This window comes from Podarcis melisellensis (genome assembly GCF_964234715.1).
Source record: "Podarcis melisellensis genome assembly, chromosome: 12".
NCBI lineage: Eukaryota > Metazoa > Chordata > Lepidosauria > Squamata > Lacertidae > Podarcis > Podarcis melisellensis.
In genome coordinates, this window is record NC_138544.1 from 57,268,422 (window position 1) to 57,281,508 (window position 13,087).

At 48.4% G+C, this 13,087-nt stretch overlaps 1 protein-coding gene across 15 annotated transcripts in view; it reads right to left on the minus strand.

Annotated features, from left to right (window-relative positions):
* LOC309381032 (uncharacterized protein) overlaps window positions 1-13,087 on the minus strand; it is a 206,650-nt gene that overhangs the window by 81,751 nt on the left and 111,812 nt on the right. For 10 of the 15 annotated variants that reach the window (XM_081931370.1, XM_081931372.1, XM_081931365.1 and 7 more), the window contains exons 5-9: window positions 9,230-9,361; window positions 3,290-3,403; window positions 1,651-1,779; window positions 1,008-1,100; window positions 226-327 (exon numbers count right to left, since the gene is read on the minus strand). In XM_081931370.1, the coding sequence (XP_081787496.1) occupies window positions 226-327; window positions 1,008-1,100; window positions 1,651-1,779; window positions 3,290-3,403; window positions 9,230-9,361 (570 nt within the window). The remainder of the gene's footprint in view (window positions 1-225; window positions 328-1,007; window positions 1,101-1,650; window positions 1,780-3,289; window positions 3,404-9,229; window positions 9,362-13,087) is intronic. The other 5 variants (XM_081931376.1, XM_081931375.1, XM_081931366.1 and 2 more) reach the window with 5 other exon arrangements.

Below are 13,087 nucleotides of genomic sequence, written 5' to 3' on the forward strand. Positions count from 1 at the left end.
CCTCTGCTTGGTTTGCAGGATGCTTGGGGTGAACAGGACACCAGAAAGGTCACTTTGGGGTGGGGCAGTCCTGTCCCCAACTCACTCAGCCTATCCACCCCACACTGCCATGAAACAGCTCTGGCAATGATGCACTGGAGCCTATCGCTGCAAGCAATCATCCAGCAAGGGTAGTATCCAGATCTCAAACGCAAGCCAGCTTTCCACGGAGCTCTTCCTTCTCACCTGCTGGCGCGGACTGCTTTGACTCTGGTCGATTGGGCTCTGTGACGTCTACCAGACCTGTGTCGGAGCATCCTGGAAAGTTCGTCAGGATCTTGCCGGGTGCTGGGCACAAAGAGAGGGTGGGTGGGTGGGTGGCTATAAGCTATTCGCACGGAAACTGAGCTGGAGCCACCAGCCAGTCTGAATGGCTTTTGGGCAATTGCTCTGCGTGACACGACAGCAAATAGGCAGCAGCCATATAGCATGTAATTGAGAGAGAGAAAGCCTTGAACTGGGGTAGGGGGGATAAAGGTCATTCAAAGGGCTAATGGGGCAAGCGTAGATACCACAGACCCACCCCCCTCCCCAGGTAAAAGCTTTCTTCACCAGATTCTCTCTGTTCAATCTCTCCCTCCTGCTCATCACCCTTTCAAGAGGACCTTACCTCCTTCCACCTGTGGAACAAGAAGGGGAAGGGAGTTGGGGGCCACCAGACTGGGTAGGTCATGCATCTCTCTCTGCCTCTAGCTTCAGCCAGGATGCATGAAGACAGGGGTGAGGAAGCAGGACCTGGAGGGGGGTGGGAATGGCAGAACCCCAAAAGCTGGGAAGCAAAGGATTCTGGGAACCGTCTCGTGATGTTTTGCTACTCTTTCCCCACTTTGCGCCACCAAAACTCCGCCTTCCTCTCTGAGAATCAAGGTGTTGTTTGGAAACAGCAGGTGGGTCCATGCCAATGCCTGACTGAAGAGCCACAAAAGAACACGCACCTCCTCTCTGGAGATGCTTCTGCCTTTTTTTACCTGGCGGCTCAAAGAAAGGTGTTCCTTGTCCCTCTGCTAAGTGCTGAGGTCCCAACCAGAAATCTTCAGGAAGTCCCGTCTCTCCTGCAGGCGCTACGGGAAACAATGAGCAGATACACAGGCTTTCGTGAAAGCCCACCCAAAAGGTGGCTTCACGACAGGTTACCTTTGCAGACCCCCCAAGTCAAACCACCCCAGGTTTTTTGTTTCGCGGGAAAAGAGGTGGAGTTAGAGGACCCCCAGCAGGTCTTCTAGGTGGTGTTTGCTGAGCAGCTGGGGCTGACTCAGGATTGCTCCAATTCGCACCGGGGCTCCCCTGGAACACCCACAGAGGTCAGCTACACAACTGGCAGCCTCAAATCCTACTGCAGACCTGGGTGCCGTCTTGCTTTGATTCTCCATGTCCTCTTTTTTCTCTCAGACAGAGGAAAAGTAGGGATCTCATCTCCACAACATCCTTGGCAGCCACGTATTAGCCCTTGAGTGCAGATTTTCTCCTGTTTTTCTCTTCTTCCTAAAATGCAGCTTGCAGACCCATGCATACTCGCCTCACACCCTAGGTTACTAGCTGCTGGTTGCCTCCTCCCCGCCCCCCAGGACTTCTGGTGTTCTTGGCAGAGGCAACAGATCAGCATGGGCTCACCTGCTTCGTTCTGGTTCAGCAGAGACTCTGCCCCGGAATCGAGGAAGGCCATGGGGTCAAAAATGTTTGCAGGAGGGTGTTGGGGTCCCAGAGGGGGCTGCTCAGGTGCCCCTGCAATTCCGTAAGGTGCTGTAAAAAACAAGGCAGGTTTTTTGCACCACCAGCTACCACATATCCCCTGCCATCCACTATGTGGGAGGGGGCATTCACGCTTTAGACTGAACCAAGCTGAGGCTGATTCGGTCTCTCAAGTGGGATGCAATGTGTTTCCATCAACTAACAAACCAATACAAACCTTGCCGGAAATGAAGCCCCGGCAGCTAATTGAGTCAGGATTTCCTTTCCGGGTAGCATTTTGCACTGAGAAAAACACACTTCCAGATGAGGAAGAAAATGTTCATTTCCCCTTGCTGCTACCAGCACTCCCAAGTCTTAAGCTTGAGCTTATTACTTTCCTGGTGTTTTGTGACAGCAGGAGGAAGGAAGGAAAACTACGAAGTGTCTTTTAAATAGATTCCCTAAACCTTGGGTCCCAAAATGATTTGGACCCCATCATCCCCAGCTAGCATCCAGGGGGTTCTCTAAAACCAGAGGTGGAGAGACTTGGTGGCAGCACAATCACAGCAGCTGGCTGGTAACTGCTTGCCAGCTCCAGTTTACAAAGCCTCTGGTCCTGCTGTGGTCGCCTGCAGCTAACCAGCAAGGGACCACCTGACGTCCCAGTCCTAAGCCTTGCAAAACTGAACGAGCAGAGCATCATGAGACAGGTGGGTGTGGCAATGGCAGCCACTGGAAGAAGCAGAGGGGGTGAAAGAGGATTAATAAAGTGGGGAGGTAGCAACAAGGCCCCATCACACCCAATAGTGCCTTGCAGAGTGCCTAGGCTTCGTCTTAGCCTTGTGGTGCAGACTTCAGAGGCGGCCTGCCCACCAGTCTTAGGCCAATGTTCACCAGGGCTCTACCGTAATATCAATGCAGATTGGCCTTTGGACTTGGATATACTCTACTGGGGGTCAGAGCAAGCAGAGGGGAGGGAAGCAGAAAGTGAGGGAGGAGGACAGGTTAAACAATTTCCCAGAGAAGCAGGAGGAGCCCCAAATGTTGCACCTCTCATGTAATTCAATTCTGGCTACAAAGGATTGGGATTTTTTTGTTTCCACCAGCCACAGGGAGAAAGGAGGGCTGGGAGACTGGCGGATCAACAGGAGCAAAAGGTTGGTGAAGTGGTGGGTATTCAATTCCCTCACCACCACTCTGGATAATGGGACACTTTGCCCGGGAATTAAAGGTTTCAAATCAACGTGGTCTTCTTCACACTTCCAAGCTTTCCTCCAAACACCAAAATGACAGTCTATGATTTAAAAAAAAAAGATCTAAGGGAGGCATGAAGGAGCCCAGCCTCACGACCGATGGCCTGATTGCAAGCATGGAGATTTTTCAAGACCCACTGGCAGATTAGAAGTCTACTGAGAAAGCAGATTATGTCCCTCAGTGCTCTCCATAATTAACACGAGTTTCAAAGCACACTGGAGGAGGAGGAAGAAGAAGAAAGATGTCAGCCATGCAGAAGAATTCCTTAGTGGCACTTGAAGCGGGGAGAGAGTTACGCAACCGGCAAGCGCGGCGGAGAGAATTGTACCATGGACTTCTTGCGAAGCTCCAAAATACTCCCCGAAAGGCGGCACATTCGTCATTTCCTGAGGAAGCAGCAGAAGGTCAGACAGGACGTCTTCGCGGTGCATCTTAAAAGGCTCTATGGGACAATCAGCAGATAGTTGGAGTCTTTCTCCGGGGTCTCGAGCCGTGGCACAGTTCAGGACAGCTTCCATCTTGACTCAGCAGCCCAGGACACCCCCATGCCCCTGCCACCTGCAGTGCCAGCCCTGCCTGTTGTGCAACAGACGTGGCAATCGGCGAGAGAGGGGTACAGGGGGCCATGGCAACGGGGTGCAAAGGAGCTGAGGCTAGCTGAGCCTCATCTAGCTTACAGGCTACCTACTGAGAACAGAGTCCAAGGGGAAGGAGGGCTTAGGAAGATGAATATCCTTCTCCCCCCACCCCACCAAAAAAACCCAACCCTAGGGAAAAAATGTGTGTCTAAAGGACTTGCTATAGTGAAATTTTGGCCACTCAGCCGTCAAAAAGGAGACAGAGCTTGAGCTTCAGTTCTGTGTGGAAGCACAGCACTTTTTAATGACGAGCCACAGCCAGACAAGTAGCTCAGTTGACAGAGCATGAGGCTCTTAATCTCAGGGTCAGGGGTTCAATCCCCACATTGGGCAAAAGATTCCTGAATTGCACAGGGTTGGACTAGATGACCCTCATGGTCCCTTCCAACTTTATGATTCTATGATTCTACGTCTATCAAGGGAACCAGAAGTGTGCTCTGCAAAGGTTAGCAGATGTCGAATTCTGGGCTCACTGCTGTGGGATCCTCAACCGAGCTAACTTCGTTCCAGGTATAGCTTTAAGATGTTACTGTCACTAAACTTTGCACCAGGGATGGGTAACGTGAGGCACTCGAAATGTTGCTGGACTACAATTATCACATTGGCACAGGGCAAACCACAGTCAAACCCGTTTCCTGCCTCTACTTGGATGATGATAAGCAAGACTCATCAATACCCACCCCAGACACCCACTTCAGGGCAGGATTGAGAGGCAGACAACCTAAATCATGGTTTTAGTGAACGTTTTGAACCCTAACCAGGGTCTCTTGACATGAGGAAAGAAATAAAATGCATCTCTGTGCAGTTAACCCAGAAATAGTACCTCAGGTTAGGAACTTTGCTTCAGGATGAGAACAAAAATCGTGCTCCAGCGGCGCGGCGGCAGCAGGAGGCCCCATTAGCTAAAGTGGTGCTTCAGGTTAAGAACAGTTTCAGGTTAAGAATGGATCTCTGGAACAAATTAAGTACTTAACCCGAGGTACCACTGTATGTGTGTATATATATATATGTATGTGTGTGTGTGTATATATATATATATATAAATATATATATATATAAATATATATATATAAATGCCTCAGGTGTACCCGCTCAAATTGTTGAGGCATCTTACTAGAAGTGAAAATGTACTTTCAATAGATGGCTACCTGCTCAGACACAACAAGTCCAAAGCCTATGTGCAGAAGGGACAGGTTTGCATGTGTGTCAGATGATCCTGACGGTCTGCCACTTCCAGACAGTTCTCAAACCCAGCGACCACCTACAATCCATCTTGTTAGCTTGCGCCAGGAATCCTATTACACCCTTGACTGGACAGAGGCAGCCAAGCAAGAGAGGAGCCTGGGTGACCTCTTTGCAGGCAAAGCGGCTTTTCCAAAATGAGCCTCTACCTAGCAGCTGGGCGGCATTACAGGAAGCGGAAGCCAAGCTTCTAAGAGAGGAAGGGCAAAGAGAGCCTTCCACGTTTCACTGGAAACAAAGATGTAGGTTTTCCCAGACCAACATTGAGATACTGCAGAACTAAGGCAGGTGGGGATGTTGGACGAGAGGCTTCAAGCATGATCCAGCCTTATCCTTCCCTGTCCCTGTCCCTGGGGCAGTCATGGCTTGCATGTGCAAAAGGAAGCCACATCAATGCTAATTCGTCCATTCCGCTCTCCTTCAGCGCCAGCTCTTTAATCAATTGGTTTTAGTGCATGGATGGCTCAGTTGGTTAGAGCATGGTGCTGATAATGCCAAGGTTGCAGGTTCAATCCCCGTACGGGACAGTTGCATATTTCTGCATTGCATGGATGATCCTCGGGATCCCTTCCAACTCTATGGTTTTATGATTTGACACTCACAACTCAAAAGGTCATCCTGTGGTGCTCTATCTACCTACATGAGAAATTCTGGGGAGGGTTTTAACTTCAAGCCTTGCCAACGCTTGGATCCCTTCACAGTGTTTATTGAGGCAAGGGAACTATGAGTCTTCTCCACTAGAAGGGGATAACTCAGGCTTCCTCAACTTTGGCCCTCCAGATGTTTCTGGCCTACAACTCCCATGATCCCTAGCTAGCGGGACCAGTGGTCAGGGATGATGGGAATTGTAGTCTCAAAAACATCTGGAGGGCTGAGGTTGAGGAAGCCTGGGATAACTCTTCTGTTCTTTGGACTAGGTGGTCTAGAGCAGGGGTCAGAAACCTTTTTCAGCCATGGGATGGTCCACCGTCCCTCAGACCATGTGGTGGGCTGGACTATATTTTTTTTGGGGGGGGGAGGGAGCGAATTCTTATGCCCCACAAATAACCCAGAGATGCATTTTAAATAAAAGCACACATTCTACTCATGTAAAAACACACTGATTTCCGGACCGCCCACGGGCCGGACTGAGAAGGCGAATGGGCCACATCCAGCCCCCAGGCCTTAGGATGCCTAGCCCTGGTCTGGAGTTTGCCAAATGGTGTCCCATTTGCAAACCAGAGAAACTGTCCTGGGCACCAAACACACACCCCACAGACATGAACACAAAATGCCTGCTCTATTGTCTACAACAGTATTCTTCTTTCAAGCCTGATTTCAGCTAGGAGAGAGGACCCTATGAGTACATGCGCTCCCATGAGTGCTGCGTTGGCAAATGAATTGAAAGTACGCCAAGAGCCTCACTGATCCTGCTAGGTGTTCCATGCTCCTGAAGTGCTTAATAAGCACCTTCAACATGTAAACACGTCGGAGTATTATTCCAAAAACATCCACTGTGACAACAGTCCCAACGGTGTCTTCAAATACCAGCAAGGCCAAATTCCGCATTTGCTAAAAAACATTATGAAATTTCAGCAAGCCTACTCACTTAGAGGTTGTTAGGTTTATTTAAGTGGGTTCATACGCTTTCCCATATGTATACGTTACTGTGATGAACAAAAGGTTTTTTTTATTTATGTGGCAAAACATTTAGGCTTCTGCTTTCATCAGCTGCTCTGATAAAAAAGAAGTGATGGTGTTTCCAAGGTGGCAGCCAGGAAAAAAAGAAAGGAAGATGAATAGAAATAAGACAGCATCGTTTCATTTCTACCAGAGCAGTTGATGAAGACAGAAGCCTATATGTTGTGCCACATGAGCAAAAAAAAAGCCCTCTGCTTTATCAATCACAGTAACATACATATTCTTTTAGTGATTATCCAAATTCTAAAGGGGGATCCATAATAAGTTTGTGTGGTATGCTGTCTGATGCAGGAATGGGTGGGTGGGTAGATCCCTGCTGGCTCAAGCCAAAGACCCATCAAATCTAGGATCGTGTTCTCCCAGTGGCCAACCAGATGTCTATCAGAATATAATTCTGTGTGTAAATATAAAATCTCCGAGCTCCCACAGCCAGCGATACTGAATCACACCCAAAAGTCAGACTGTGTAGGCTACAGAAGAGCATATTCTTGCACATCAGCTATCAACTTCTACCCAAAAGCCTCTTTTCACATGTCAGAATAACTGCTACTGAGCCCTCATTGCAATATATTCTAGGGTTTTGCAAACGGGCCCCCTCATTTCCCCGTTTTTCAGGATTGGTGGGTTATTTGAGGCAGCTTTAAAAACGGCTGAGATAGGGGATAAATCAGTTTAACTGATGCAATTTGTATGCCCTCCGCACTAATCTCTCTGTCCCAGCCTTGTAGGCCAGCGCCCATGAGCCATTCCAAGTCAACCGCTGTGTGAAATTGAATTTTGAAGGATTTGAGGAGTCCAGAGAGTCCCTGCTCATGCAGGCAGCCGCACAAAGAAGACGTGAAGTGCTTCCGTGCAGGGGGAGCCCCGTCAGCCTGGAATATCGGGTTGGTGGGGAGCGGCAGAGAACAACCAGACCAATTGTTTCATGCTCCAGAACACACGAATTATCACTGTGGCATTAAGCGCCGCACACAGAGCTAAATCATGCAAATGCTCCTGCAGCAGACAAGGAAGCTTTACTATCCATGACAGCTACGCTGCTCCAGGTGACTTATTAATGGAATTAAGCTTACTGAGCAGAGGTATGAGAAGGGAGCCCCATGCCACTGCCTAAGGGTGACGGACAACTGAGCAAAGTATGCCTCTCCGCTGACCTGTTTTGCACATTTGACCCAGCAGCACGCCCACTTTTCCATCTCTGCTTGTCCATAGCTAGCACGTGGGAATGGTGTTTCCATTTTAGGGTCCTTACACATACATTCCCACCACGGAGGAAGTCTCAGCCTTGGGGAATGGGAGGGAGGGTCTGTTCCCGGGATGGAGGGTCTGTTCCCTGTCCCTGCAGCCTGGGGTGCTGGCAGCTGAAAACATTTAAAGAGCCAGGACAGCAGATGGGATCGGAACGTTACTGGGGTGAGCTTTTCTGCATGCCAGCTTTTAGAACTTGGTTGGATGCAAGTGGCAAGAGAAAGGGGCTGACGGACAGAGGAATCAACATTAATCTATTTTCAGAACATTGTAGGGGTTCTTTGGGGAGAAGATGTTGGAAGTGAATGCTCAGGACTGCAATATAAAGCACAGTACATGGTTAATCAGTGGAACTCCCTCAACCTGTGGGTCCCCAGATGTTGTTGGACTACAACTCCCATCATCCCTGAGCTCTGGCCTTGCTAGCTGGGGGTGGTTGGAGTTGGAGTTCAACAACATCTGGGGACCCACAGGTTGAGAAAGGCTGGATTAGACAAATTCATGGAGGATCAACAGCTACCAATGATGGCAGCTGTGTTTGACCTCAGCTGTGAGAGCCATCATTCCTCTGAATATCAGTTTTTGGAAACCACAGGAGGAGAGAGTGCTCTGATGTCTGGCTCCCGCTTACAGGCTTCCCATATGCAGCTGTTTGGCCACTGTGAGAAAGACGATACTGGACTCGATGGGCCACTGACCTGTTCTGGCAGGCTCGTCTCACGTACCTAGCTCCACATGTATGTTCACGGGGTCTAAGCTGGTTGTGACTACACCCAAAGAAACAGATCTTTGAGTCACGGTGGAGTGTGCACTGAAAAAAGTCATAGAATCATAGAATTGTAGATTGGAAGGGACCCTCAACAGTTACCTAGTCCAACCCCCTGCAATGTAGGAATCTCAGTTAAGGCACTCAGCACCAAGTGTGCTGTGGTAGTGGGGAAAATATTGGCTGTCTGTGCGTGAGCCTCTGTGGAATCATGGTTGAAGTATTTTTTTCCGTTTCTCTCCTACAGCAGATAGTCAACCTTTGGAATGTTCCGACCACATGGAAGCCACCACTGACAAACCCACCAGCAGGCCAAGGATAGTCCATGCGGTGCCTCTAAATGTCATTGGAATCCACTTCCCATCAGCCCCAGTCAGCATGGCTAAAGAAGAGGGATGATGGGAGCTCTAGTCCAATGACATCTGAAGGTCACCACATTGGCTACCCCTTGTTTAGGCAATGAAGAAGAGGACCCGGACAGACTCTGATGAAGAGGGTTGGTGAGATGGATGGGGAAGGTAACTCCTTCAGGCAAGCAAGTCCTAAAGGGGGCGGGGGACACTTATCTAACATAGACTTCTAGAAGCAGGCATTGTTCCTGGAATGGTGTTCAGGTTTGAAATTTCAGGGGGATTTCAATAAAAATGCAGGCTTCTGTGCTTCCGTTCTCAGTGAAGCTGCAGCTACTTCTTACCTGTTACATCCATGGGCTTAAATGCTGGCTGTGGATCAAAGCAATGGGCCCTGTCGTCCATTGTCCACGAATCATTGCGGTCCAGAAACTCCTTGTAGGACATCTTTTCATCCATGATCTTTCCTGGGGACACTGGGAAGAGAAAAAGGAAAGCATTGTTGATAACCAGCAAGTCAAACCGAGCCCTTGGTTGTGTCAGAGAAGAACTTCAGTTGGACCTGCAAGCTACAGCCCACTAAACTAAGGACAATTTTCACAATGGAGAGAAGCAAGCAGTGGTCATCCCCCTTCCCTCAAGCAAATCCATGTCTCCATTCAATCCTCCGCTGTACAACGACCTATGGGCAAACCTTTTCCAAGTCAAGCCAAGTAGTGCCTTAGCATTCCCAAGTTTCTTTTACAAGTTCCCAGAAGTATTACAGTAGTGATTTCCTTCTCCTGCCCACCTGCTCATTCCTCATCGGTACAGAATCACACAATTGTAGACTTGGAAGGGACCCCAAGGGTCATCGTAGGAATCATAGCTGAAGAATCCCAAATAGCTATTGAACCTCTGCTTAAAATTTTCCAAGAAAGGAGAGTCCACCCCCTTTTGAGGTAGTTCGCTCCCCTTTCAAACGGTGCATAGTATCAGCAACGTCTTCCTAATGTTTAGTTGAAATCTCCTTTCTTGCATTTGAATCCATTGGTTCAGCCCTAGCCTTAGGAGCAGGAGAAAACAAGCTTGTTCCATCTTCCATGTGACAGCCCTTCAGATATCTGAAAATGGCTCTAATATCTCCTCCCAGTCTCCTCTTTTCCAGACTAAACATCTCCAACTCCCTCAGCCATTCTCCACAAGACTTGGTTGCCAGCCCTTGATGATCCTGGTCAATCTCCTCTGCATACGTTCCAGCTTGTCAATTTGCTTTTTAAACTGGGGTGCCCAGAACTGGACTGAGGACTCCAGGTGGGATCTGATCAAGACAGAATCGAGCAGTACCACGACTTCCCTGGATCCTGACGCTATACTTCTGTTGATGCAGCCTGGACTAGCAAGCATGTTAAACAATTGTTTATATAATCACTGCCGTGAACACAGACACGTTCATTGTCATGTGCTTCTGTGTGTACAAATCTCTACACAGATAAACACCTTTCCCCCACCTGTCTACTGGCCTGTCCCTGCAGCCCCTCAGTCCTACCTTGGTGAACAATTTGCAATACTAGCTGGTCACACAGAACCAGCAGCTTTCTCAGCTGTCCTCCATCGCCCCAAGTCGATGCATCATTTGCAACTTAACCCTCGTTTCCCTTTTTCTCTCCTCCCGGTCACCAGACAAGAGGGTTTCGTGCCAAAGGCCATGTCACCGCAATCACCTCAATGCACGTAGCAGGTAACCTCTGGCCATCGACACTCTCCCTGTGCACTTCAGTGATAGCTACGGCCAATGACAGAATGAGCCACGAGGCTTACTCATGTAAATAAGTCCAAGAGAAGCGAACAAAGAGGATTGTGTTTGAGACCTCGCAGTGAAAAGCTGGTATGTAAAACGCTCCGCCATTGGCAACCGTTTGCATTGGGTTTGTTTGTTTCTGAAACTTCTGGGAGGGCTGCAGCTGCTTGTCTTCATGAGAAGCAGGAAGTCAGAGGCCGTCAGCCATCCCTTTATACCAGAATGAGCTGCTTTGTTTCTACTGGATCCCTGCTGGAGCGACACAGGGGGTTGCTACCAGTGCAGCGCTTTGCAGAGAGAGCCAACACCAACATCCTGTGTTTCAGGGTCACATCGCTGGGTGCTAACATGTGCCTCGAAAGCAGCAAAACTTTTTTCAGATAGCTATTCTCAGAAAATAATGCAGACTGCTTACTGCATCTGCATCTCACCCTTCTTTTTTAAAACTGACTTGCAGCTCTGTTAAAGAAGAAAGGAAATTAACAAAATGGGAGAATCAGCTCACATTCTCAAAATGATAAACACCCATCTTAATTTTCCCATAGAGAGAGAGATGCCATTCAAATGCTTGAACAGGTATCCAACCAATTTTGGTGTCCATGCAAAGTATGTTCAAATATAAGCAAGGGAATTGTGGTCTGCAGACCGCTGCACAATAGATATTTATTTATCCTTCCATACTCAGAATTAGAAGTCTCTTAGCAACCACACACTTCTTCCAAAGGACAAATGTATCTGAATGGAAATATTTGATCAGGAAGGGAAAAGAAAGCACATTTAACATGATTTAACTTGGGGAATACATTTTCACAGAATAATAAAGCACTTGTGCTTATTCTCTTACAAGATTTCCACCCCACCCCTTGTACACCAAACCTTATTATTTTTAGAGAAAGTGGTGACTCTCTCTTCCAGTCTGCACCCCAAGGATCATTTATGGTTACCATGCTACAGTTAAGAACCACAGGAACTGACGCAGATAAGCATCCTCTTAGATCAAGCACTTAGTATTTTTCAACTCTGGATTGTCCACAATACTGGTGGGTCTTACTAATTTATCTCTGCCCCCTTCCCTCAAAATTTTAGCTCCCTCAGTGATGATGCTACATGAAAGCTGTTGTTGCCATCATTTCCTTCTCACTCAGAGTGGTACCCTGTTTACCGAATTGCAAGTTCTTAACACCGGTGCGTAAGCATTCCTTACCCTCCCAGAAAGGCGCTTTCATTCGGTGTTTTGCAACGTGTCTATTTGTTTAACATATCCATGATTATACAGCTGATTTATTATTAAAATCCTTTAAGCGCCTCAAAGCCCTTCTTCCATTTGCCATGCGCAGGCCCCAAATTTGGCAAAGGGCAAAGTGGCTTCCTTCCAAGGCCTCCTGCCCATTGCACAGCTAGGGAGGAGAGTGACGCGGTTGACTATGGCAAGGAGGGCACAGCCCAAAGATTTAAGGCTGCCCCATGCGCTGCACCAGGAAGATCAGGTTGCACAGCAAGGGGATAATCCACGTGTTGTGCATGCTGTTAAAAATCTAATCCATAGTGGGTGAGAAACTCCTGTGAAGCTAGCAAGGTGGAAAGAAGGAATGTCGAGTCAGATGATGTTGGAAGATGGGCTTTCCTCCAGCGTGAAGAAACATCCCTAGGAGCCAAAGCTACTGAAGTCTTTGTCTTTAAACAGTGGGAGGGGAAATTTCCCTGGAAACACAAGGCATTCTGGGAACAGTGGGGAAGTGGGGAGCCATGCAAATATGGCAGGGAGAGAAGTACCACAGGAACTCTTGTGATGAGCTGCTAAATATAAAACAGCTTCTCTCCAATGCTCTGCAGGCCTCTGGGTTCAAAGGAGGATTTATAACCCCCCCCCTTTTGTAGCAAAAGCACCAGAGGGGAAGAGACAGGCAGCAGCGACGATGCCAACTCGTTTCTGCAGACTGGTATTGCTAAGCAAGCCCAAGGCCAGCTAAGTGCTACCTGATCTCATGCGGCAATTTTAGCTGATCCAACTGTGCTGTGTCACATTTAGTTGGTGCAAGTGCTCCTCTCTGCATCACTTTTACAATTCTCTTCCTTTCAAGCAAGCTTCGTGATGCTATGCCTAAGGGAGATTCACGACAGCAGGCTTCATGAACTTGCCTGCGGCCCCAAAATGACTCACTTGGACAGAAAGCAGGAGCTGCTGCAAGATCCAAGGAACCTGCAACCGTGTGCCTAAGCAACAGAGCATCCCTTTTCAGTGGGGCTGACACTAGAGAATCTGCTGGTGGCCTCCTTAGCTTGCACTTGTCTTCAGTCACCGCTTCCAGTTACTTGTTGGTACAGTGGTACCTCAGGTTAACAACTTAATTCATTCCGGAGGTCCGTTCTTAACCTGAAACTGTTCTTAACCTGAGGTACCACTTTAGCTAATGGGGCCTCC